This window comes from Theropithecus gelada, chromosome 2, assembly GCF_003255815.1.
Source record: "Theropithecus gelada isolate Dixy chromosome 2, Tgel_1.0, whole genome shotgun sequence".
Lineage (NCBI taxonomy): Eukaryota > Metazoa > Chordata > Mammalia > Primates > Cercopithecidae > Theropithecus > Theropithecus gelada.
The window spans coordinates 1892022-1919833 of record NC_037669.1 but is presented as its reverse complement, the minus strand read 5'-3'; the positions used below and the strand labels follow the sequence as shown (position 1 = coordinate 1919833).

Genomic DNA, 27812 nt, shown 5'->3' with positions numbered 1-27812 from the left:
CATAAGCAAGTGTTAAGAATCAGAGGTGCCAGCTGCTACGAAAGCCTACAGTGGAGAGAAAGGTGCCTGAGTTGGGGAGACAAAGCTTCCATGAAGAGCTCCTAAGTGCTCAGATAGGCAAGAAGAGCAGGATTTACCCAGGAAAACAAATGTGAGGACATCATGGATAAAATCCCTGTGGCTGGAAAAAGCATAAAACAGAGATTGAAGTTGTAGAGCTACAGCATTTGTTTTAAAAGCATATGAACACTTACACCCATTACCAAGTAGTAAATGAAAAACTTCTACGAATTTACCAACTTCTGACTCTTCAATTGTCCCATTCTTGACACAGTTTGACAACTTTTTTGAAATCTTCATTTTTTTAAGGTACAGTAAGAAGCCATCTTAAATAACGATCTAAGATTAAACTCATACCAAATAGAACTTTTAAAAAGTGCTTTTGTTTGCTATTGACAATCACTTAAAAATCAAATATACATAAATGCAAGATTAAAAAATTAAATATATTCTTTTCTGTATACATTTATTTTAAAATATTTACCAGGGTTTTATGGTTGTTTCATTTCCAAGGAGAAAACAACCATGGATTTTAAAAATTATTTTTAAAAATTAAACATCTTTGAATGCTTTGTCATGTTTTTAGAAACACTTGATTTAAACACAAACTATGTTAGCATGTTCCAACTAATATCCTTTATCATAGTTTAATAGCTATAGTCTAAGAAGCTTTAATTTGACATACTTCATGTCAAATAAAGTGTAAAGATTAATGGAAAAGAATGGAATCACCTCATTTCAGGAAGTTTGTAGAGAAAGAGGAAATAAAAAAGAGGATAATGGAGATGGTTATTAATTTCAGCTGTAAACAAATTTCTTTATCAAAGAAATTTGAAATTTGTTCAGCATTTGAAATTTGTTTCAACATTCGTTGAAATGTTGAGATTTGTCAGCAGGTTATAAACAAAGCATATTCTTTCATGTATTAACTACTAACATCTCTTCTTTAGTTGCAGTATTGTTCTATTTATTTTTAATCGAGGGCAGCAAATGAATATTAGCTAAAAATATTGGCTTTAGAAAGTTAAAAATGCAGAGCCTCAATAAAAACACAGTGGAACAAAAGGAAATATTTAGAATGTCCAAACGAGAGAACTCCCTAAATTAAGTGAGTGAGTCTGTGTGTGTGTGTGTGTGTGCGCGCGTGTATTTCTGTGTGTGGCTAATTCCAGTTTCCCAGATACGTCTCAACAAGTATGAATTCCTTCACCCGCCTGACAGCTGTCTCACCCTCAAAGACTTTCTGGAGTTAGTGCTACACTTGTACGAGGTTAGAGCAAAAAAAAGTGAGCCCAGGTGTAACATGGAAGCTGGTGATTGGCAGGTCCTCATTCATGCTACCAGTTTATGTTTCTACCATTGGACACATTTTTTGAAAAGCAGGAGTTTTTCTGACACTATGAAATAAGGCAACCAAGAGGTGAAAAGTTAAATTTATGACAGTCAAAGAGAGATGACTTTCATCAAAACTGTCAGTGTTCAGAAAAACCCTTGCAGTATATGTTAAAACAACATTAAACTTGCATTTTATAAACTTCTCTGCATTTGCTTTAAGTGAATTTATATACTGAAAGAAAGACATAACTCACAATAATAGCTTGTTAATACTGAAAGAAGCAAGCTGTATTTTTAAGAAGAACATTAAGCAGCTGTTTCCAGATGAAGGGAGTCTGTAAATCAGGGTAAATTGGTTTTATCCATGTTTGGTTTTCATTAATTAAGTGTTTTAGGGACTTTATGAAGCTAATGTTTACTACGAAACATTGTTTTGCTTACTTCAGTGTACACTATCTTCAGCCAGTATATAGTATGGGACTTCTTAATAGTTAAATAGTTTAACTTGATTGTGTGCAGTGGCAATGCATTTTTTTTTTTCAGGAGGAAATTTGTTGTTACAGGTGGAAGCAGAAATGAAAATGCTGACCATTTACTTTAAAAAAAAATAGGTGAGATTTTTACTGGATGTGTGTTCTACCCCACTAAATTTTGGAGCTCATTTTGACAGGTGGTCATTTTCAAGTTAGGCCATATGTTTGTTGTAAGTTTTATTAACATTCTGATTATAAGAAGGAGGATTTTCTTTTAGGGTTGATTACAATCAGAGTCTGACCACAGATTCATGGGTTTATATAATTTAAAAAAATTAGTATTTTCTGAAACAGGAATAAAAAAAAAAGAGTTGCCTTAAGGAAAAAGTAAAATGATTACAAAATCTTCAGACTTCCAGTCCTAGGTCTCAATTCGAATTATACTTCAACCTCTTAAACTTTCTGAGCCTCAGTTTACTTAATTTGCTCACATGATACCCATATCTCAAGGGCACAGAAAGAATCAAATGACTGATATAAGTGAAAGCATTTTGCTGGCTTTAGAGATGCACATTGAAAAAACATAACTGTTAAGGAAGCAACAGGCTAAAAGAGAAGAGGGCTCATATGTGGCCCTAAAGTCAGCATTTTAGTTAAACTGTTTACGTGTGATGCTTCATATTTACCTTTTCCATTCACAAAACAAAACAACATAACAACTCGATAGAAAGCGAAAATTCAGTGAATTTTCTTTGATGGGTTTAGCTGCTAAGGGTCTGATCTGGTTTTAGCAGACTTCCGAAATTCTAGTTTGTCAAAGCACTCTTTTCAATCTTTGTGGAATAATGCTGAATGGGCAAAGAGTATGTAATTCTTTTTGTCCTTAAACAAAACAAAGACAAAACATAAAACGAGAATAATCATTTTTCAGTAAGTGACTTATTGCTATTTTTCTTTGTGGAACAGCAGGTTTCTTACCATTTTTGCCTACATGCAGTCTAAAAGCAGCCATTTTAGAAAGTAGCTGTTGCTAACTATTGTTGCTTCAAGGTTAGCCTGGTGAGGGTGGGGGCAGCGAATGGGCTCTCCAGTAGTTACGTCTTGGGCCTTTGATTATTAATCCTGCCAACCACTGGGAAACTTTCTCAGCTGGCCCAAAACCTAATCACATGGTGGGGAATTATTTCTCCCTTCAACCCCAACACTTCTGTAAAGCAAATGCTAATATTTTGATAATTTAAATAACATGCGTTTAGTAAATTGAAAATATTACATCAATAAAAGAGTTACACAAATTCTCTGACCACTGGGCACACCCCAGTCTGACTTTATTTCACTTAATTTACCTCTTTCAAATGCATACTAATGGCAAGTGCAACCACAAAGTCACGGAGAACAATATGCAGTGACATTAACTGCATTCTTTCTTTTATTAAAAAAAGTGTAAAATGTATGAAAACAACTGACTTGATCATTCAACAAACAGTTATTAAAAGAGTACTTCACAATAGACACTCTGCTCTGAAAAAACAGAAATGAAAGAAATTGACCGTAGCCTCACAGAAGTTACAGCCCATGATGGGGACAGATGTGCAAACTAGCAATGATACCTTCTTGGGGTACAGGGATGGATGGACAACGTCCCCCTCCTGGAAGAACTCCCAGTCTACTGTCCTGCAATTTTGATCTAATGCTATTTACTCCTCAAATTCAGTGACTTAAAGTGATTAACTTCATAAACATAATGACGTTGACTCTTACCAAAGAATTCCCACATTTAGATACAGCTTAAAAGAATCCCCCTTATAACTTTCAACAGAACAGAGAATTTTTTTCATATGAGAATGAGGAAAAATATGCTATAAAAAATACAAGGTTACTTTGGCTTTGTTAGTTTGGTATCTACTCAAGGGTACTGAAAGATAAAAAAGGCATGGCAGAAATACCCCCTACTGTGCCACTGGAAAAATGATAAGGTTATTGTGTTCCCATGAAGGGAACACAATAATAGAAACCAATATATGCAAAAAATAGAATAAATCTATGCAAAATTATATCAAAACTGGAATAAGAAAGTGTAATCCTAAATAACCATAATTACTCTTAAAACATTATAAAATTAGTCTTATTTTTAAATATATATATAACCCAATTTTGTACTCATAAACCAAGAATTTGACTGATCATGTAGTTTGCTTTAAGGAGCAACAACATGGAACGACAACAACAAAAGCCTGAGTAGCTAAGGCAATCGAAAGCAAAAAAGAAGGAAGAAGGAGGCACCATGCCACTGAACTTTAAACTACACAACAGGGCTACAGTAATCAAACTGGGAGAAAATGTTTGCAAATTACATATCCGATAAGGCATCTGTATCTAGAATATATAAACACTTATAAATCTATAATAAGAAGACAAACAAAATAGAATATATAAACACTTGTAAGTCTGTGAGAAGATAAACTCTTTGCCCAAAAATGGACAAAGAGTTTCAACAGACATTTCTCTAAAAACAAAGTTCTATTAGCACATGAAAAGATGAACATGATTAGTCATGAAAGAAATGCAAATCAAAACCACAATTATATACCACTACATACCCACTAGAATGGGTATAATCCAAATGGCAGATAATAATAAGTGTTGGCAAGGATGTGAGAAAAAAATGGCAAGGATTTGGGAGAATCTGGAACATTGAAACATCGCTTGTGAGAATAGAAAATGCTATAGCCACTTTGGAAAGCATCTCAGCAGTTCATCAAAATATTAAATGGAAAGTTACCAATATTACTGAACAATTTGTAGGTTTATACGAAGATAAATGAAAACACGTGTCCATACAAAGACTTGTACTCAAATGTTCATGGCAGCATTATTCATAATAAACAACCCGAACATCCATCAATTGATGAAGGCATAAACAGAATGTGAAGTAGATAAAATGGAATACTATTTGATAACAACAAGAAACGAAGTCCTGATACATGCTACAAAAATGGATGAACCTCAGTAACATTAGGCAGAGTGAAAGAAGCTAGACACAAAAGACCATATATTGCACAATTCTATTCATATGAAAGGTCCAGCATAGGCAAATCTGCAAAAACATAGAGTAGACTAGTGTTACACAGGGCTACGGTAGGGGAAATGAGAGAACCAATGCTAACAGGCACAGGATTTCATTTGGGGATGATGAAATGTTCTAAAATTAGATTTTGGTGATAATTTTAAAGCTCTACACTAAAAATCATGAAGTTGTTCACTTTATGGTATGTTAATTATATTGCAAGAAAGCCGTATGAAAATTCAGAAGACAGAATATGCCATGTTTATATAATAATTGATGCATTCTTAACTATGTTTATTCTAGTAACTTTTTAGTTTATTGATTTTCTTTACTGCCATTGATTATACCTTGATTTTAAATGGTGAGAATTTTTAGGATCACTTTTTGTTAATTTGCATTTTCCATGTTTTGCTTTCCCTAAAGAGAAGAGATTACTATTCATATTGCCTTTGAAAACTTACCGTCCATGTGACCTGAACAGTGGTGGGAGTCAGTACAACTGGATTATGAAGACGGACAAGGACATCTCCTAGTTCTTTCTGCACTTGCCTGTGGTCCACTCCTTGTGCTGGTGGGCTGATATCTGCAGTTGGATAAGATAATCATTCCCAGTTTTTAAAAATGCACATTAAAATTACAATTTATTTCGTGTACATCAACATCATATCTTTAGAACTAATTACAGGGAAACAAAACTAAAACTCTTTTTGTGACAAAAAGCATTTAAGCCTATATATATAAATATACCACTGTGGTAGGACATAATGAGAGATGATATTGATCTTTACTAAAAATATATTAATAAAAGAGTATTTATAATCCCTCATCCCCATTCAAATGCAGACACACTGTCGAATAAGGTTGTTTATTTTCTTACTGAAGGATAAAGTATGTGCTGTAAGACTTCTCTACAGACGTCTGGAAAGATCTCTAGAAAGATCAGCTTTGTATAGATGTTGCTGTATTGAACGATTTTCTGGATTTGTAAATTGGAATATATCTAAAAACTGAAGCTAAGGAACCTGTTAATCCCTTGTCCCAATTTGCAGGTTGTGTTTTCTTCTTGACCTACTTCAGTCTGGGAGCGTGGATGGAGAAGTAACGGCGGACCAGGAAAGTGAATTCTGTCATTAAAGGTAAACAGAGTTGGGGGAAGAGGGGAAGCAGCTCCTCAAATTTGCAAAGATACGTTTGACAGAAATAGTTATAATACTGATAACATGTTCTAAAGCAATACATTTTGAGCAGTACTCTAATACCTGACATGAGGTCATGTAGCCATTTTCAGGAATAGTGGTGGGGTGAAGGGAAGAAAAAAGTGTTGTTTAAAATATTACACCCTCAGTCATATACTGTTATGCCACCTTATTCATCAGTCTCCTGAGTACTATTCTATTTCTCCATACGATAGTTTATATTCTGGGTCCATTAAGAAAAAAGGATAAATTATAGGCAGCTAAGTCCATCAAATTGATATTAAACACTGAATTTTACACTTACTCAAATTAACTTTTTAAACTGGTACACAATGTTGTAATTGTTTTTCTCCAACTACTGCATTTAAGAAAGGAAGTCCAATTTAAAGGTATTTATTTTCTTAATCTTGTTTTTTCTTATTATCTCAGGCTACAATGCATGCAGCACTCTTGCAAAAGTATTTTTAAGAAAATTTCTCAGCTATTACTTAAATTGGGTGCACTAACTTAAATTGGGCCACAAGTAACTGAGAATAATACTTCGGTAATGTTTTTCCAGTTCTACTTTTTTTTTTTTTCACTTTTAACATAAACAGTAAAATGAAGATTTGCTTAATTTGGGAAAAAGTCCCTTTATGTGAATAATATTAATCTATGCCTACATATGTATGTTCTGTTTTGATGCTGATAATGCAAGTATTTGTACTTTAATGAAATAAAAGATTTCTAGATTCTCTGTTATTTAATACCTTTGAAAAATAAGAGCTCACAAAGCAAAGTGTTCCTTGAAAAAGAAGTGCTTTGCAGATTGCAAAGCTGCTGAAAGTATGGTATCCAAAAATAATCCTGACCTTCAGACACAAAACATGAGTTTTCCTGTTAAATATTTGTTAAGAGCACATAAGTCTTTCACTCTATATATTCTTTCCATTGGAACAAACCAGACCACAAACAACTTTTCATTAATCTTTCTTGACCTTTTCACTGGGAGTTATTTTATGAGTCAAGATTTAGTGACTAGCATAGTTATCGAATGATCAAAAAGGTTTGCCAGATACAATCACACCAAATATCTTCCTATTCTGATCTCTCTTTGCCTTTCGCTGGCTACACACAAAAACTATTTCTATCCACAAAGGTATAAATGATCACGGTACTACAATTTCTTGACTTAGAATTGTACACATCTTCCATTTTAAGTTCAATAATAAAATTTACACACTTAATTCAAACACCGTAAAAAGCAACCAGATTTAAGGAAGTTAAAATACAACTAGGTTCAAATTTCAGATTTTCAAATTCCTTGTTGTGCTTTTTCTTTCTCAAGAGACAGGTTCTTTACCTACAGGCCCTTTATCATCATGGAAAATTAATCACATTACTGCTTAGAGAACAATAGCAAAATGGCATTCCCTCCTCCCTTGACTGTCATCATGTCAGCAACGTTACAAAGTCACGTGGTGACTTTATTTCACTGGATTCCTTTAAGGCGCCCTTCTCTCTTATAATAGCATCCTAGTTACTATCACTGAACTACATTGTAATTATAATAATATTTTATGGCTGTATGGTGCTTTTCATTGCATAAAAATACTACTTTGAATTATATCTTGTTCAAAGTCTTTTACAAATAAGAAATAATTAACCCTTTCTGAATAACCCTGTGGGAAGTAGGTTATAACAAATAATAAAATCACCATTTCTATTTTATTAATTTCTTTCACCTACTTGTCAGAAGGGAAACTATAATGTAGCATTGTGTATTAAACCTCAGACTCCAGTGACTTCTCAGTTTGAAGAGACAGGTAATATGGATAAAATTATGAAATCTTCCATTTTGAAATTATATTTTAATATTCTGTGTGTATTTTACATTATAGCCAAAAGAACTGAGTTCTTTAGAAAGAAAACTTGATTTCCTGCTTTCTGTAATAAATTGCTCCTTTAAACATCTGATTTAATGAAATTCATTATAGCAGTAAAAAATGTAAATGTAGATGTAAAACTTATACATCAGCATCACAAGGAGGGTTTGTTAAAACAAACGCTGAGCCCCCACTTCAGAGCATTTGAATTTGAGCCTGAAAATGCCTGTTTCTAACAGTTCTAGGCTATGCAAATGCTGCTTATCCAGGAACCATACTCTGAGAACCACCGCACTAGAAAAACAGAATTCCGAAACAATAGGAAATAATTTTTATACCTCTATTTGGGCATCTATTCATTAAAGACCACTTTTTTCTTATTGTATAATTAATTTTAAAGAAGGAGAAACATTTTCCTCCCTTTGAAATATACTGAAGCTCTAAGTTAGTGAGTTCATTCTATGTAGATGTACCCAATTATTTTATTTTTTGCTGAATAAACCTGAAAACTCCAGAAAGAGAACACATCTCAGCCAGGTAAACAGCAAGCTACCGTCTCCTTCCCTGGATAAAGCCTAGTGAGCCATTATCCAAAGCAATGCAGGCACATTCACATTTCCTCATCAATCCCCTTGTTCTTAAATACCTGATGTTTCTGCCTAGAACCAGTAGTGCTGACAGCTATTGAAAGTACCTTGTGTGCGCACAGGATCTGACATGGGACTTGGGTCACTGAGGCCTTGGGGGTTGATCGCTCTGACCATGAATAAGTAGATTGTATTGGGCCGCAGTCCTCTTACAGTATAGAGGGTGGTCTTTACATGGTTTGCCACGGTCTGCCAGCTATTGCTCACTGATTGGCTGAAATACGAACAGAAATTTCATTTAAAGAACAGTCATTTGAATATTGGAAATGGAGTTGGGTATCAATGACAAAGTTAATGGCTGAAAATTAAACACATACACACACAACACTTGAAGTGTTCAGCCCAATAAATGAAACATTTGGATGATTTCAATTTATTCCACAACAAAGCCGAGCCCACCTAACAAAAGTGCCATGCACAACAAAATTAAACTCAGCCCAGGAGATGTGACAGCCCTTTGCTAATGCACAGCAGCCCACTAAATGAATACCTGTAAAAGGAACAGAGGCCAAGATCACAACATCAAGTTTATACAATAAGTATGGTCCTCGTAAATGTATATATATATATACCTTGAAAAGAATTAACCTGTAGAAAGAATAAATGGACTACAGAGTAAATTATGCCAATACATTTTCCTGTTACAAGGTGTGTTTTCTTTTGCATCAATTCCACATGCAATATTATAATAGAGCCTTCTAAAACTACATATCTGTAAAAGAAGAAAGGAAGCATGTAATGAATATTTTCCCTTGGTTACATTTTTAATAAAATTGTACATTACACAGTATTGTGATTTCTCATCTCAGAATGGTGAAATATCTCTGAATTTGTGTGTGAGGACCCTTTGACAGCCGGCCACAGATGGATGCCAGTTTAGAACAGTTTGCCTAAGGTCAAATGCCACTTTTGCTCAGAAGACGGGGAAAATGTAATTTTCAGGGTGGTCAGTTTATTTTTCTGATATCCTTAACTATCCAAGCATAAGAATTATAGAAACATAGTATTTTGAAATTTGAAAATTAAGTACCTAGCATTACCTTAAATAATGATTAGAGAAGCCTTAAAAGAAAGTGATCATTTGTCCTAATGTTTAAAAAAAAAGTGGTTATCCATTAAAATTTATAATGTCACGTAGACGCACATTTGAAAGGTAATATGAAAGCACATTTTACCATTTGTGTAAGCATTTTATCAAATTCTCATAAGACAATTTTATAATGATATTTGCTAATTTACATTTAAATCTTTAAATTGGCAACAATTATTTCAGATAACACATGGAAACATCTTTTCCATTAAGCAGCAAGAAGCACATGGAATAAATTTCTTAATTATTGTTTTTAATTTTCTCTCAGGCATATCTAATACATGTATGTAATATATGGTATAAAAACACGGGAGTATTTTAAGTTCTGCTCTAGTCATTAGGAATAAAAACGCCAGAGTCCCCTGCTTCAATAAATATCGCATAACTTTAAAAAGTGCCTGTGCCTATGCCTAATTATATTATTTTCTACCCAGTTCTGATGCTTAAATTCTCACCTCAAATCCCTACAATGGTCTGGCTAAAGAAAGGAGCTAAGTGATTATGTTATGAACTGGATCCCTGTAGACCTAGGCATGAATAATACATATTTAAATCTTATAATTAAGTTGTAAACTAAAAAAAAAACTCTGTTCTTAAATAAAGTCAGAGAGATCAGTTCTTAAAATGCATTGACTGGACATGTCTTTAATAAAACAGCAGGATAGTTCAGGTGACAGTTTAGAATACAGGAGCTAAAGCAAAAACCCAACGGAGAAAAAAGGAATTGTCCCATACCTGAAAGCCTCAATGATATATGCACTTGCTGGAAGGGTTCCAGGGGTACCTGGTTGCCAGGACAAGGTGACACTGTTCTTAGTAACATCAGTGACCTGCGGTTTGGATGGTGGCCCTGGCAGGTCATTTAAATCATAATTTTTACTGATTGTTGCTCCAGATTCTATAGAGGACAGACAGAAAAAACTTCATTCCTGATTGCATAAGTTGACAATACTGCCTAAAAGCAGGAAGCAGTCTACTAAAGGACTTGACGTAGACAGTGAGAAATTCGTCTCCATGAATCGAAAGTATGTAAGTGAATATTTGCTTCTCCTACATGTTAATAACAGTTAGCTGTACTTTTACACATGATCATTAGAATTCCTTACACTTCAGAGGAAATAAAATAACAAGGTTATCAAGGACAAGTGTGTTAAATTCCACAAATGCAATGGTATGTGCAAACTCATGCATGAATTAAAAAACGGCATTGAATGTAAAGACTTAAATTTACATTCAGTGAATTAAACCCTTTGATCTCCCCTTAACTTATGATTTGATACTGAGCTATCCCTAAAAGGGCTCAAGCTTTCTCCCAATTCACAAAGTCCTCACCTGTCACGTCCAGCACTGCACTCCAGGAAGTCTCTCCACTTGAACTTGTAGCCACACAAGTGTAAGTGCCAGTATCAGAAATCTAGTGTGCAGAGAAGGGACAGAATGGTTTCGATCAATCTGTAGAATAATTACTCAATGACAACCAGGCAATGTTTAAATTCTTCAAATTAGATGTATCATTCTGCTGTCTAAATTATGCATTAGAGTCCATCATATGTATACAAAAAATACTGAAATAAACTCATATAATGTTATTCATAACATTGATCCAAAGGGCTTTTAAAATGTATTTATGGACCTCGATGTTAATTTTTCTGATGAACTATTTGCCCCTCTCTTTTCTTCCTCCATGGTAATACTCTTACCTCCTAATTCCGTTTTATGGTGGGGCTCTGCTGCATCTACGTTGTTTAGGAACGACTCAGAACAGAACTCATTCAGAATCGTATAAAATTCCAAAGAAGCAGTAATGCAAAACTGTTCTGTCTCAAATAAACTATGTTTCAATGAATAAAATGTACCCAAGTATATAAGCAATAAGACAATAAGGGATCACACTTTCTTTCTTTTGAAAGACATGGAAAAAAATGAAAAAGAAAAAGAATTTTTTTTTTTTTTTCCAAGATGGAATTTTGCTCTTGTTGGCCAGGCTGGAGTGCAATGGCACGATCTCAGCTCACTTCAACCTCTGCCTCCTATGTTCAAGCAATTGTCCTGCCTCAGCCTCCCAAGTAGCTGGGATTATAGGCCTGTGCCACTATGCCCGGCTAACATTGTATTTTTAGTAGAGACAGGGTTTCTCCATGTTGGTTAGGCTGGTCTCGAATTCCTGACCTCAGGTCATCCGGCTGCCTCAGCATCCCAAAGTGCTGGGATTACAGGTGTGAATCACCATGGCCGGCCAGAAAAAGAAATGTTTTTAAGGTAAATTTCTTTATTTAAAAACTTCAGTATTCACTTATATGTAAATCGCAGTAGTGGAACAATGAATAAAGTATCATTTGAAACAAAAAAAAAAATGGCTATGGAGTGACTGCAATTTCCAGCTGAAAGGGACCATAAAATATCCTAATTCATAACTCTTTTTTTGATCAAAATTAAAATTTGTCATTTCATCGATCACTTTAAATGGTTTTGTTATTCACAAAAGAGTGGCAAAAGACCTTCAGAAAAAGTTGATAATGTAATCAAGAGTTCTCTTTTACAAATGCAAAAAGCAGAAGATTCTTTGATTATATTTTGAATAAAGTCCCAAGATCAATAAAAGAGGCAACTCAAAACTTCTCTGTGATCAAGCCTTGTGGCTTACACTGCAAACAACATTCATTCTCATCAATTTAGGGGTAAAGGAAAAGTCACACTGGGAAGAGAAACTGATGACCAAAAAAAGGAAGACAAGGCAGAAGATGCAGAATTAATATCCTGTGATGAACATGAGTCTAATTGTTGATGAAATATAGTCGCTCATGGAATATTATATCTGCTGGGTTCAAACTGTAAGTGTATTGATGACTCAAGCTTTCTCGATTGATTCTCAGGTAAATCATTAGTGCCTGGATGTTACTGCCATTTCACTATCTTAATTGATTTTAAATGCCATTATGTATTTTAACTTAAGTTTCAAATTGCTCTGGCACGACATTCTTTGCCATATTATCTCTGTACAACTGTCTTCCATTACACAGAGGGATGATGGGGATAGCCATTGTAGAAAGAACCATTCTTTCAAATGTGGCTGTGCACACATTATAGTCATTAGAAATCTTTGCATTTAAGAAGCATCACTCACAAACTAAATATAATGAGCCGAGGTTGGATTTTAATGGGATGTTCATTTGAATATGGTCTGTGAAAGAGTAAAAGAATTTGCATTTTATTATAGCTGTTGAACTAAAATGTAGCACTTGTTATTACTTGCAAATGCTAAAAGAAAAGTATGTAGGTAATGCTTCTTAACTGCATCTCCTTGTCATTGTGTGGAGATACAAGGATGACATTAGCTGTGGTAGGTATGTTTTAATGAGTGCTGGAATATTCTACTTCTCAAAAGATAAAGATTCAGTTACCAATTAGCTGGCCTAGGAGAACACAGTATTCATCATGTTATTTTTCTCCCTTGCATTAAGTACTGAAAAAAAAATAGTGAGACACAAAGGAATACAGCCTACAGAAACTCTCTTGACTGTATGAGTGAACTACTGGAAAGCCCATTTGTCTCTCCCTTTAAGGACAGTCATATTACTGGAAAAGAACAACGTTTTCATTTTGGGGTTCCTCAAAAACCTAAATATCGTTGCTAAAATTCACTCTTGGTATTACCATCACCACCACATTTTATTCCTTTAATTTTATTCCTTTAATTTTAAATAATGTGTTTTCTGGTCAGGGGTGCTTCTCCTCTTTTCCACCCTGTCCTTTTACCCTTAATAAATTGCTTTAAAATGAGATTAATGTGCAGGCAAATTCCATCATCTACTTTTCTCCTTGTGCGCTTGACTGCAGACAAGCCCCCAGGAGCTGGCATCTCAGAGAGACTACTCAGAAGCCTGTCAGAGGGCTCGAAGTTTGTTTGACATCATCAAGCACCCACCTTTAATTGCTTCTTTCAAACACTACTAGAAATCTTGACTACTCAAGCGTACCCTCTAATTCAGTGATACAGTGAAAATGCATTAACCTCTATGGCCCAAGTCTGCCTTTAGCCCAGAGATAGAGGTTAAAGTGTTTACACAAAGAGAGTTGGCATTAATTTTTTAATAACTTCCATTTTATTCAAAGAAGGTTAACAATTAATTTACAATCAATAAAAAGACGGGCTCAAAATATCTGTATGAATTTACTTTTTAAAACTCAACTTGGCAGCATTTTTTTCTGCTTAAAGCAATAATTAATGCCTGTATCTCAAAAATTAAAGATAAATATTATATATATAAGTAAAAACTTATGTGTGCATGTGTGTGCATGTAGCAAAAATAGTCACTTTGTTTTGTGATATATATCTGTATTATATAGTGATAATCAGATAAACATATAATTGTAAATATATTCCCATCATAAAAGAAGAATATGCCAAATTGTGATCCTTTGGAAACATGTGTAGTTAAAAAGTTTTGCCTTTCTTTTTAGCTCCAGAATGGGAAAATTCTAAAATATGGTTTTGTTTCGTTTTTCTTCATCTTGGCTCTTAATTTCTACCTGGACCCAAGATTCTACAGATTGCTCCTCCACTGAAGTTTTCTTCACGCACTATTACATCATCTACCTTAGTTCTGGGTCTCATCCCCAATCTGTGATTCCTAAAATGTACTCTCCAGCTTTAGCAGAGCACTTGCTACATGGCAGGTAGGAGGAAGGGACCTACAATACCTGGGTGAACGAGTCGAATGTACTGATAGAGGACAGGTGCCCTCCATGATAGCATCCTTCTGGTGTTTGTATCTTGTGTGATCCCTCACCTGGAATGTAAGTGGAACCTGTTGGTTCCCTTCTGGCCAATATAATATTGCCAAAGTGTCAGTATGTCACGTTTGTGATTTGGTACACAGGACTGTGGTGCCATCTTACTAGGAGACTCTCTTCCTTGCTGACTTGGAGGAAGCAAGTAGTCATATGGGGCAGATCCAGATGGCAAGGGACTAAAGGCGACCTCCTGCCAACGGCCATTGAGAAGGCGAGGTTTTAGTCCAGTAGCCACAAGGAACGGGATGCTACCAAGAATAACGTTTATTGGAAGCAAATCCATCCTGTGTCAATCTTCGGATGAGACGGCAGCTCTAAATGACAGCTAACTGGAGCCTTGTGAGACCCGGAAGCTAAAACTGCAGCTAAGTCATGCCCAGGCTCCTAACTCCCAGAAACTGTGTGTAACAAATGTGTGTTGCTTTAAGCCAGTATATTTTTGTTAATATTGTTACATAATACTAGATAACTGATACAATATTCAGACGTAGACATTTTATTGTGAGCTGCTCCTGCAGCAGGACTGACTTGTGAAGTTGCCAGGAATGCTCATTTTTTAATCAGGTAAACGTCAGTGAAAAACCACCAATGCCTGGTGCTTTCCATGGGTTTAAATGGAAACTACACCCAAAATCTAAGGTTTTCCACTAACAAGGCAAACTTGCCTTTTATGTACTCAGTCTCGTCTCTTTATTTTTCTTGTACTGAATTCTTTGGCCAAGGCACTTTATCTACATTTCCTTACAATTTCTTTTGCTAATGAAAGTAAATCAGAAGTGTTTGTCATTTTTTGTCATTTCCAACATCCTACTACTCGTACTAATGTTATGTGTTTAAGATCTCTAGATTTATTGGCTGTATACATACAGAATGGGATGCAGGAATAAAAGTTTCGAGATTCTGTTATACGTGTGTGAGTCACACAGAAACTGACCTTTCCTCTGATTTCAATCCATGGTTTTAAAAATGAGTAATAACATTAGCTGTCTTTAAATGTACAGCGATTATACTAGGATATAAGATTTTAAGTTCACTACACAATTTTTCCGTAGAGCAGTACGTATGTGTAGATGATAATTCAAGGACAAGTCCAATATTACTTACCCGCAAATTCTTAATCTGCAGTGTGCCTTGCTCTTGAATTGTTGCTCTTGGATCTCTACTCAGAAAAGTAAATCCCTCCTTTAACCAGCTAATTACAGGAAGAGGATCACCAGTGGCTTTACATTTCAGTAATGCTGTGCCATCCACTGCCAGTGTTTGGTTGGCTGGGCCTTGTAGAATTATAGGTGGAGGTCTATCTGTCAAAACTAAAGAATAAGGCTCTTTTCAGGGTATTTTAACACCAGTACAGTCCAGTAGGCTTGATATATTGACAATGAAAGTAAGGTTTAAGCCCCAACACAATATATATTACTTACAACTTATTCGAAGTAATATGCATATTCATAGTAATGTATATTCTAAATCTATCATATATCTATCATCTATACATACATACAAATATGCTATACTAAGGCCAGACTAGTTATTGTCAATAGCTTCCTCTGTATTACCTAGAGTTAAAATGGCATTGAGATAAATTCTGACATTTTATAAAGACCTAATTGTATAAAAAGGCTTAGTCATATTAAAATTAAAATTAAAATATGAATAGCTTATGGTAGTCAGTCACCTATGAAATGTTCATTTTATCTCATATGCATATGTAAGAAAGTGTGTGAAGTCTCATATGAGTACAGTCAATTTTCACTTTTGCATTTTTCATAATAGAGTAAATAATTTTACCCTCATGGCACCAGTTGTGTGCTGTATTTATATAGGCTGAAATATTTCTGTTGATGTTAAAATATTAGATTATAAATAATTTACTTCCAAAATTGAGACATTAGGTCACCAAATTAAGGTCATATCATTTGGATGATTTGATTCAATTAGTACTTATAACTGATCAAAGAAAAGTAGTCTAGATTATATTTATCATATGACAAAAACAGTGCTTGCGCAAAATCAGTGTTTACTTATATATCAATTGTTGTGTTCATTTGGGTAAATTTTCCATAATTTCTAAATGTTTAGTTTAGTATTGCTTTTTGTTTATGAAATACTGTTTTGTAGCAGCATTTCAGTGCTTTTAGAAGTATTTAATGATTATTTAAGAAGGACATCAAAATGTACAGTATTGTTTACATGGTTGAGAAAAATACGGAGCTGATTGGAGTTAAGATTTCATTTAGAATTCATTAGAAGATCACCGTATAATCAAAAGGATATGTCCAGGTCCAAGGAAGTCTTTCTAAAGAGAAAGTTCTATAAACTTCAGCATAGACAGCACAGGCTTTGGTTAATTATCCAAATTGTGTATGGTTATATGTAACATATAAAATACATGCAGTATATAAAAACATATATACAAAAAAGACTTCCACAAAAAAGAAAAAGTATTTCTAAGCAACTGTGAAGATAAACAGTGTTTTTTCTCAAAAAAGTCAACTTGTATTACAATGTATACAATTGAAAACACTTTGCTTAATGCTCAAATTTCCTTTGCCCACCAGCTTTTATAAATGCCAGTTTAAAATTACTGTCTTTCCAATTTACTTGCATCATATTTACTAGAGTTCATAGTTTTGGAAAACAAAACATTAAAGTTAAGCAGCCTGTTCAGAACCTATCATGAGAAAGCCAACCAGATTTAATTGAGGCTAGAATTTATGATACAGTGCTCCTTCGTATCAAGACATTGCAGATTCTCGTCAACCTAAACCTACTTTATCAATGATAAAACCTAAGAAAAACAATAAAAATTGTGTATTGTTCACAAACAAAAATTAGAATCATTTGTTCCACTGCTTTTTTTCCATCAAATTCTTACTTTTAATACTAAATAAAACATTTTAAGAAAATACTAAAGTAGAATATTATAATAATTCTGGCACATTTGTCGTAATTAGGCAAATAGAAATTCAAACTAGAAGTTTCATGGGACTTATTTTTATGGGTCAAAAAGAGAAAGCCAATGAACAAAACATTATTAGTAATGTTTTAATGCAGTGAGAAAGTGAGTCTGTATTACCAGGGTAAAGCATACTAATTCATTTTTAAATGATTTTTTTTCAAATTAAGTACCTATGCAGAATTCAGGTAACTTCTTACAACCTGCTTTTATTGTCATATCCCTGAAATCATTAGATACAGCCAAAGGTCATCTAATTAGTTTTTTTCTTTCTTTTTTTTATTGCTCAAATGAGTAGCTCATCACTTTTTGAATGAATCTGATCGATAAAGTAATTGAAAATCTCCTGGCCAGACATAATTTTCAGTTTCAAGGATGCTATGGGTGAAAGATGACCACGGGTTTCCATGACACTAAGGTCAAGGGTTAAATGAACATTTAGGGATCCCAGTGATCTGTGAACAACTCCATGGTTTTCTCTCACTATGCATTATAAATACTCAATAACCATTCACATAAGATCAGGATGTGACACTTATTGTCAGTACAAGATACAAATACATCTTATCTCCCAGTCTTTTTAGTTTCTATTGGCTCTATTCACGGAATGCTGATTACAATTTCATAATTCTCGGAGAGAAAAAGATAGAGCAAAAGAAGGAAGAAATAAAGAACAATGCCAGTGAATTAATGCAGAAGTCTTTTAAAGAAATATATTGAAACTCAAGTATATTCAAACTTATTAGCTTAATCTACGATCGGTAAAGTTGTTGCTCAACTTAGCACTATTCAGCATCATTAGCAATTTCATCTTTTATGAATGCTTGAATTATATTTTCATAAAATGAGTCTAACTGTGATAACAGATACATTTGCTATAAATGGAATACAGGCATATCTCAGAGGTATTGTATGTTTGGTTCTAGACCACAACAATAAAGCAAATATTGCAATAAGGAAGGCCACACAAATTTTGTTTCCCAGTGCATATGAAAGTTATGTTTACATTATTCTGGAGTCTATTAAGTGTAGAATAATACTATGTCTAACAAAAAGTTAGTAGCTTAAAAATACTTTATTGCTAAAAAATGCTAATGATTATTTGAGCCTAGAGTGGTGATCTTTTTGGTGATGGAGGATCTTGCTTCAGTGTTGATGGTTGCTAACTGACCAAGGTGGTGGTTGCCGAAGGCTGGGGTACCTGTGCCAATTTCTTAACATAAGACAATAAGTTTACCACATTGATGCACTACTACTTTCATGAGAGATTTTTCAGTAGCATGCAATGCTGTGTTAGAGCATTTTATCTGCAGTAAAATGTCTTTCCAAATTGGAGACAATCCTCTCAAACTCTGATGTTGCTTTATCGATGAAGTTTAAGGGAAACTTTGAGTCCTTTGTTGTCACTTCAACAATCTTGAACAGAAGTAGATTCCCTCTCAAGTCATCACTTTCTTTGGTCGCCCATAAGAAGCAGTTCTTCATTTGTTCAATGTGTATCATGTGACTGCAGCAATTTAGCCACATCTTCAGGCTCCACTTCTAATTCTAGTTCTTCTGCTATTTCCACCACATGTGCAGTCACTTCCTCCACTGAAGTCTTGAACCCCTCAAAGTCATCTAACTTTCTAAACTCCTGATAATGTTGATGCTTTGGCCTCCTCCCGTAAATCACAAATGTTCTTAATGGCGAGTATAATGGTAAATCCTTTCCAGAAGGTTTTTAATTAACCCTGCCCAGATCCTTCAGTTGAATTACTGTCTGTGGCAGCTATAGCCTTGGAAAATATATTTCTTAAGTAAGACTTGAAAGTTGAAATTATTCCTTGATCCATGGGCTGATGAAGAGATGTTGTGTTAACAGGTATAAAAACATTAATCTCTTTGTACATCTCTATCAGAGCTCTTGGGTGACAAGTACATCGTGGATGAGAAATAGTATTTTGAAAGGAATATTTTTTTTTTCTGAAGAGTAGATCTCAACATTGTACTTAAAATATTTCGGTAAACATGCTGTAAAGAGGTGTGCTGTCATTCAGGCTTTGTTTTTCCATTTAGAGAGCACAGGCAGAGGAGATTTGGAATAATTTTAAGGGTCACAGAATTTTTGAAATAGTAAACGAGCATCAGTTCCAACCTAAAGTCACCAGCTGCATTAGTTACTTACAAGAGGGTTAGCCTGTCATTTAAAGCCAGGCATTGACTTCTTTTCTTCAGCTATGAAAGTCCTAGATGACGTCTTCTTTCAATAAATGGCTGCTTTGTCTACATTGAAAATCTGTTTAGTATAGCCACTTTAATGAATGAACTTCTGGATAACTTGATGAAGCTTCTGTAGTAGCCCTTGATGCTTTACCTTGGTGTTTTTCCTTAAATCTCATCAACCAACCCCTGCTAGCTTCAAATTTTTCTTCTACAGCTTCCTCCCCTCTCTCAGTCTTCAAGGAACTGAAGATAGTTAGGGCTTTGCTCTGGATTAGGCTTTGGCTTAAGGGAATGCTGTGACTCACTGATCTATCCAGACTCTCAAACTTTCTTCATATCAGCAATAGGCTGTTTGACTTTCCTATCAGTTTTTGTGTCCACTGGAGTAGCACTTTTACTTTCCTTCAAAAACTTTTCCTTTGTATGCGTAACTTTGCTAACTGTTTAGCACAAGAGGCCCAGCTTTTGCCCTATCTCAGTTTTTGACATGTCTTCCTCACTAAACTTAAGCCTTTGTAGCTTTTAATGTAAAGTCCGAGACATGCGACTTTTCACTTGAACACCTGGAGGCCACTGTAGAGATACTGACTGGCCTAATTCCAATACTGTTGTGTCTCAAGGAATAGGGAGGCTCAGGGAGAGACAGAGAACGACAGGGGACTGGCCAGTGGGTAAAGAAGTCAGAGCACACACATATATCAATAAAGTTTGCCATCTTATGTGGGTGCACTTTGTGATACCCCCCAAAATTATAGTAGTATCAAGGATCACAGATCACAGGCCACCATAACAGATGCAATAATAATGAAATTGTTTGAAATAGTGTGAGAATTACCAAAATGTGACACAGAGACCCCAAGTGGGCACGTGATGTTAGTAAAATGCCACCAATAGACTTGCTTGACCCAGGGTTGCCATGAACCTTCAGTTTGTAAAAACCATGGTATCTGCAAAGTACAGTAAAGGAAGGTATGCCTGTAATCACTTGTTTTTCTGAACATGACATACGTTTTCATTCTACCTTGGAATTTCCAATGGTTCTACAATTCCCTGAAATATATCAAAATAAGTGTGGTCAAAATGAAAATAATGGCTCAGATATTATTAAATCAGTAACCTATATGAAAAATCAAAACTATGACTAGAAGCTTAAGGCATCAATGTGGCAACTTCATATTTAGAGACAGATTCATTGACAACATGTGTGTACATATTTAGTTCTTATAGTTTCATTTCTTTACTGTCAAAATCAACAGCATTGTAACTTGCAATCAATGTTGCTGCAAAAGGATCTTGACTTTGTAATTGCTTACTCAAGTAAAAATCAATATAGGAATTAATATTCAAGCCAGTTGTAACAAAATGTTTAGAGCAATCTCAGTTGGCAGAAGATTTAAAATTGGTCATCACTTATTTTTGACCACAGAAGGAAGGCTAGAAAAACTACTGTTTTGTAAGATATCATGAGCTAGTATAAGGTCTCAAAGGTTTTCCATTTATTGTACCAGACGTAATTCTGAATATTCACTGTTTTATGAACCATATCAGTCACATCAACTGGCTCTTCTAGTTCATCACTTTTGCTTCCTACAAATATGGTTTGCCTTTTCCATAATAATTTCTTCATTTAGAAACATTTGACAGTCAATCTTCTATAAAATATTATAAGTAGCTAAATGATAGCTGGTATCTTAAGCATTATGTTTGCAGTGTTCTTAGGAATATAGAATAAAACGTAGGCTTTGGTCAGAATATCTTATTTTTCAAGTGTATGTATCTGAACATTTTTGTTGACAGGTGAAAACATACGATTTTTAAAATCATTAATAATTATCCTTTATTCTTTTAAAGAAATATGGAGGTACAAAGAATCAAAGAGCTTGCCCATCTAAGGAAGAATTTCTCATCACTGCTATCCTTGAACCTGACTTCTCCTTTCAGTTCCATGGCAGTAAATCTCTGCAGCATCAGCAGGTGCAGCCACTAACGACTCAATGTCCCTGCAGCCAATGTTTGTCTGTTCTATTTATTCCCATTCCTGACATGTCACTGAATCAGGCCATACCATGAACAGATATTAAAAAATACTGCCTTTCTATTAATTTTAAATGACCTTTTAATCTACATGTAAATTTAAATTGTATAAAAGCACATCAAATTTCACCAGCAGAGAAAGAAGAGGATCAAGAGAGGCCGCAGACCAAAGCACTTACATCTCAGAAGCCAGCATTGGGGAGAAAACAAAACTAAAAATCCTCACAAATAAAGGAGAGTAAGAAAGAATTTTCAATTTAGGACATCAAAGAATAGGGATTAAATTCACACTCAGAGGTCCATGAAATATCTCAAATTTGCTAGCTGTCAATTGTGCCAAAGAAGTTGCTGGGAAAAAAATCAGATTATGCAGAGCCCTTCATCCTTTTCAACTTTCACTATGAATGTAGGTGCCTCAGTTAAGATTCAAAGTGCATATGTGCAAATTAAAATAATAATTTTAGCATTCTTCAGCACTTTGAAAGGTAGGTAGTTAACTTGCTGAATGCATAATTAAAATCATAGGCATGTCCTAATATGATTAGCTAACTAAAAACTCATCTCTGATAATATTAAACGTGGTATCACCTCCTCCTAGAGTGAAATAAAATCATTAATGTCTAGTAGAACCAATCATGTCAGCCTAAGACTCAACAAAAATATACAGATTACATTTCAATATGCAGTGAGTGTGATAAGATTTATTTAAAATAATGCACTATTCTATTTTTAAGAATTAAGTAAATTATCTCTGAAGTTCTTCTTTGGGGAAAATGAGCGGTATTCAATCAGGGAGAATTAGAAACTACTAAAAAATGTGACCTGGATTCAAACTTAAAAGATAAGCACACATAGTAATGATTTCACAAATCAGCAAACTCCACATGATTAACGTGTGTCCAGAAATAAAAATCCGTGTTTTCGTAAGACAAATCTAATAAAGATATCGCACCATCAGTAACCTCCAGCTGAGCTTTTGCTAAAATGCTTCCTGCCACAGTTAAAGCCTGGCAGATGTAGTAACCCGCGTCGGAACGTTGAATGTTGGTGATTGTGAGGTCTCCGGTTGGTGACACTGAGCATCTACTGTTGGGCTGCTGGGGTTGGTTTGGGAAAAGTAGGTTCTGTGGAAGCAAGCACAGTCTCATCAATATTCATTTTCCACTTAAAAAATTATGTGAATAAAAGCTACGACAATTAGGGAATAAAGTGGGAAAAAGAAAACACATAGATTAAAAAATGTATGGTACAGAAATGTTTAAATGCCACACAGTGGGTTTCACTGATCAAGTTTTTCCGAATCATGGTGAAATAACATCCTCTAAGAAGTCAATATTTTCTCGTTGAAAGAAAAGTCATCTGTGTTTTTAAAGAATGGGATCTTTATCTCATCCTGATATTCTGCTAGATAGTTAGTATCTTTGAAACTTGTTTCTTTATCTGGAAAATGGGCAAAACAATTCTTATCTCACTCAACTGCTAAGGCCTCCTGAAGATCTGGCCGATAACAGGGACTGGGGATGGGTGGTACGAAGTGCACAGCTCTGAAGAATGCAAAGTATGACTGCTGTCGATCATTCTGAATCCTTGATGCACTCAACTGAATTTCTCCCAAAGTTGTTCAAAAGTGCATGACAGAGAGCTGACTGTACTTCTGCTATAAAGTTTTGGCACCTTTGAATGGGGCTATAAACAAATACTACAGTTTAAGCAAGATTAAGCAAATTACTGAAGATAGAAAGAAAATGTAGAATGTTTCTAAAAGTGTGTTACCTTAAACAATTTCATATTACTTTCTTTTTAAAACAAAATTATTCTATATCTCATATATACATATAGCCTCATTACAAATTGTAAAAGTTCATCTATGAGAAGAGTAACATTAATTTGGATGAACTATGTTGCTTTACTGTTGTTCAATTAAGAAAAACATTTGAGTATAATAAATTACATTGGGGCTTGTTTCCAAGTTGGATTATAAATAAGAAGACATCAATTTTTATGTTGTATTTACTTACAAAAAAGGACATTATAACCCTCTGGGATCTGTTTCTCCATATAGTAATTAATTTTCCAGGTTTGTAATTAAACAGTTTCAATACGTTGCAATCAGGAGGTAATAACATTCAATTAAAGGCACAGGACACATTTTCACCTTAAAATGTTTTTACCCTTGAAGTAATACCAATGGAAGAGGATAAAATAGGGTATTAACACTTTTCAATTATGCTAAATGACTTTAATCCTGCAAACGATGTCCTATTTTAATTAGAAGCTCTTCTCTTTATTGCAACATGATGGATGTCCACTTTATCAGATTCAAGTGTGACACTATAAGCCCACTTTACATAAACATTACCATGTTATTAAAGTCCTTCTAAAAGGAGTGGTGTTTGCTAGCATGTCAAGAATGTAATTTCAATATGCTGTTGACCTCTTATAAAATGCGTGCTACTGTATAAGGCTAGACATTTTCATGCATAGAAACACGATTTGAGAATCAGCTGATTCTACTGTAGATTCCAAATGTATTACCAAAATAAACAAGCTAAAAGAGAGTCTAAATTCTGAAGTCACTTGAAAATGATACAATAACTCAAAGTGCACACTTCCCTACAATTAGCCATTAGAATACTAATTTACATAGCACTAATATATCAGATGGGCTTTATTCTCTACGGGATCTCTTCCTCTACAATGCACCATCAGTCCACCTTCTAAATGATTCGATGACATGGAAAATGGCATTATATGAAGGTTAACCCATCATTTTTATTCTCTGCTTGCATGACATAGGCAAAAGAAAATGGATTACAAGCAAAAACCGGGAACTTCACAGCTCTTCCCACGTTGGAGATTGCCTGGGTATCCTATTAGAGCTAATTGGCATTATCAGCATATATTGAGAAATATGGACCATTAAGTTCAGGCTTTTAACTGTTTCTATTGATGGATGGTCATAGATCACTATAAAAACTGGATACTGAAAACAGTAAGACCGATTTATTTTTTCCCAATATCCCAATTCATGATTTGAGAATTTATAATTTGCTGAAGCACTTCTCTGTTGTTCTCATTCACAGTATTTTTTTTCTCTCTCCTTCTCGCTCTCCCACCCCATCCCTCTCTATCTCTACCTCTGTCTCTCTGATGGGAGAAAGATAGGTGAGGGAAAGAAAACAAGACATAAGATTTTGTGTAATCTTTAACATTGATATCTCTGGAATTATATGCCGCTTTGTCAAATACAGAAAAAGGAATACTTAAATGCTATTTAATTGTTATTTATTTTGAAACCATTAAAAAAGATGTAGCATATTTAAATACCCTATGCTTATTAAGCTACAAGGCCAATACACATTTTATGCACTACCTTGTAATTCAACTTGGAGCTACTTGAGGGAATGTGATTTACACATGATATAGTCTTAGCTATATAATAACAAGACACATTATAATGAGATTTCACTCAATACATGGGTTTAAAGTGTAAGTATGCAATGATCAAATTGCTTTACATCATTATATTTATTATCAGTGACATAACATTTTGCTTAACCTTCATAATGTGTAAAGCAATTTTATATATAAAACGACTTATTCATTTAAACTTTGTGTGAAGTAAAATGTATTAGCTTTGTATTTTACATTAAGAAAATGAGTTTCAGTACATTTAAATAGCACTACAAAAGTTGTACAATTTATAAGGAGCAAACTGGATTTCGAATTTTCTCCTTTGTGTGTGTGTGTGTGTGTATGTATGTGTATGTGTGTGGTGTGTGTCTATGTGTATGTATGTGTCTCTGTGTGTCTATGTGTGTGCATGTGTGTCTATGTGTATGTGTGTGATGTGTGTATATGTGTGTGTGTGTATGTGTATGTGTATGTGTGTGGTGTGTGTGTATATGTGTGTGTGTCTATGTGTGTGTGTATATATGTTTAATTGTCATGCTGCCTGACACTTACTTTAGAGTCTGAGACACTAACATCTGAAAAGAATTTGAAAGCAAACAGTCAAATAACTCTATGTGTGGAAACCTATTTTATAATTACTAAATTATAAAGAAGATTTGAGAGTTAAGACGTGGAACAGTTCTGATGTTGGATAAGGCAATGGCCATCACCTTTCCTTACATTCCCATCACTACATTTATATTCCACAAGTCACAAGAGGAGTGACTCCAACAAGGAGAGCTGAGTGAGGAATAAAATGCCATTCATCCATCCAGACTGAGCTGTTAGAACTGCCCACTATGAGCTGGCACAGGAATTTATAGAAACCCACAACAGTTAGAGATAACGGCTGAACAGAACTTCTAAAGGCTTCCTTGCACACATGTATGTTGCAGATAAATGTATGTAAGTTTAATCAACAGAGTCCTCTAATGCAACTTGTATTTCCCATCTCTGGCCAAGGTTTCAGATTTCCAGAGACGTTTAATAATGATTTCCATTATTCCCAAGGAAATTCTTCTGGAATGTGTAGTAATAACAGAATGTGATGAGGAAGACCACCAGGAGGTCTCTTCCTCAGAATACGCCTAGTAGTGCATGTTTCTAGAAAGTTTAGAACGAAAATATCTCCAGGTCCCATGGGAATGCATGGATACATTATTTTGCAAACAACACAATTTTTGATCTAGTTTTAGCTGGAAATTTTACTCATTGCCTACGAACCTAGAAGCTAAGCAGTTGTCCAAGTTTGGACCAAGTTCTAAATGAGAAAACTAGTGTATCTAGTTGACTTTTCATAGAGACTCTGAGAGGCCATGTTGCCCAGAGAGGGCCCTGGAGAGGACAAACCAGGGCAGAACAAAGACAAGGTATGGGTTCCTTCTAGAGTACTACGTATTATTTCCTGTCTAACCACACTACGGATGAGTCCAGGAGGAACGGAGAAGGAAAAGATTTATCCTAATCTTAAATGGAAGCATGCTTTAATTAAGGATAAGAAAAGTCATTTATGCTGTGTATTTAAGAGAGAGGATTGAAATTAAATTCTGGGTCAATTAAAAAAATATTTCTGACTGTTTTCCATGTCACAGAGACTCTATCATACCACGTAACTCAATACAAGAAAACAAAATTAGCTTCCCCTTAACAGATTTTAAATCGCTACAGAGGTTTTGGTTTGACTTTTAACGATAATTTTGTTATATTGCTTTATTGCTGTTCTGTGTAAGAGACAGAATTTTGAAAAGATTAATACTAGAAAATAAAGAATGCTATTACTAGAACATCTGACTCCCACTTATTTTCACATTCACCACTCTCTTTTTCAGAAATAAAATAAATTCAAACATTGAGAACAAGAGAAGCAAGGCAGGTTTCAGGAGCAGCAGAGACAGCAGAAGTTCCGAGATGTCAGAAGCGCAGCGAAGCCTCACGCTCACCTGGCTGCCTTCTTTCTGCCAGAAAACAGCTGGCTGTGGGTTTCCTTTCGTTTCACAGGGAAATGTCACCGTCCGGCCTTGAGCCACAATCTGATCTCTTGGCCGAACCACAAACTGTGGGGGAGCTATAATTGAAAAGAAAAGAAAGTGTGTAAATATCAACCACTGACAAAGAAAAATACATCAGGGAGAAAATACAGTACTATGTTGCTTGTTCAGTGCCAGGGAGCGACTACAGTCTATTATTTACTTTTACACATTTCTCAAAACACAAAAAAGAAAGACATTATATTCAATCAAATGTGAGGAAAGAAGCAAAATTTTTAGCAGACGTATTTTTAAATGTTGTACATTGTAATCCTTTGGCCTATATATCCTTGCATAGAAAGTTAGATTTTTTTAATGATTTTAACACTTTTAAGGAAAAACATGGATCCTCAAGCTGGTTCTGTTTTTTAAATAAATAAAGATAAAAAAAGAATCACTCTCTTACTCAACCATCTCCTTCCTCTAAAGTCAATTTATTGACAAGCATTGGCTGTTTTTATAGTAACTGCAAGAATTATATAAGGCACAGGATACCAGAAGGTATAAAATATGACCCCTATTCTTAAAGTGCTTATATCTAGAATTCAAGAGTTGAAAGATTAAAGACATTGAAGAATTGAAGAGATGGGAATTACATACAAGGGTAATA

The 27812-nt window shown here is 34.7% G+C and overlaps 1 protein-coding gene across 6 annotated transcripts in view; it reads right to left on the bottom strand.

Annotated features, from left to right (window-relative positions):
- The window catches only part of ROBO2 (roundabout guidance receptor 2), a 1769701-nt gene that overhangs the window by 77007 nt on the left and 1664882 nt on the right, over window positions 1-27812 (bottom strand). For 5 of the 6 annotated variants that reach the window (XM_025376509.1, XM_025376508.1, XM_025376507.1 and 2 more), the window contains 7 exons: window positions 27116-27240; window positions 22675-22846; window positions 15632-15837; window positions 11066-11147; window positions 10469-10631; window positions 8691-8857; window positions 5397-5518 (listed from right to left, as the gene is read on the bottom strand). In XM_025376509.1, coding sequence (XP_025232294.1) covers window positions 5397-5518; window positions 8691-8857; window positions 10469-10631; window positions 11066-11147; window positions 15632-15837; window positions 22675-22846; window positions 27116-27240 — 1037 coding nt within the window. Of the gene's footprint in view, window positions 1-5396; window positions 5519-8690; window positions 8858-9215; window positions 9356-10468; window positions 10632-11065; window positions 11148-15631; window positions 15838-22674; window positions 22847-27115; window positions 27241-27812 lie in introns of all 6 variants that reach the window. The other variant, XM_025376512.1, reaches the window with a different exon arrangement.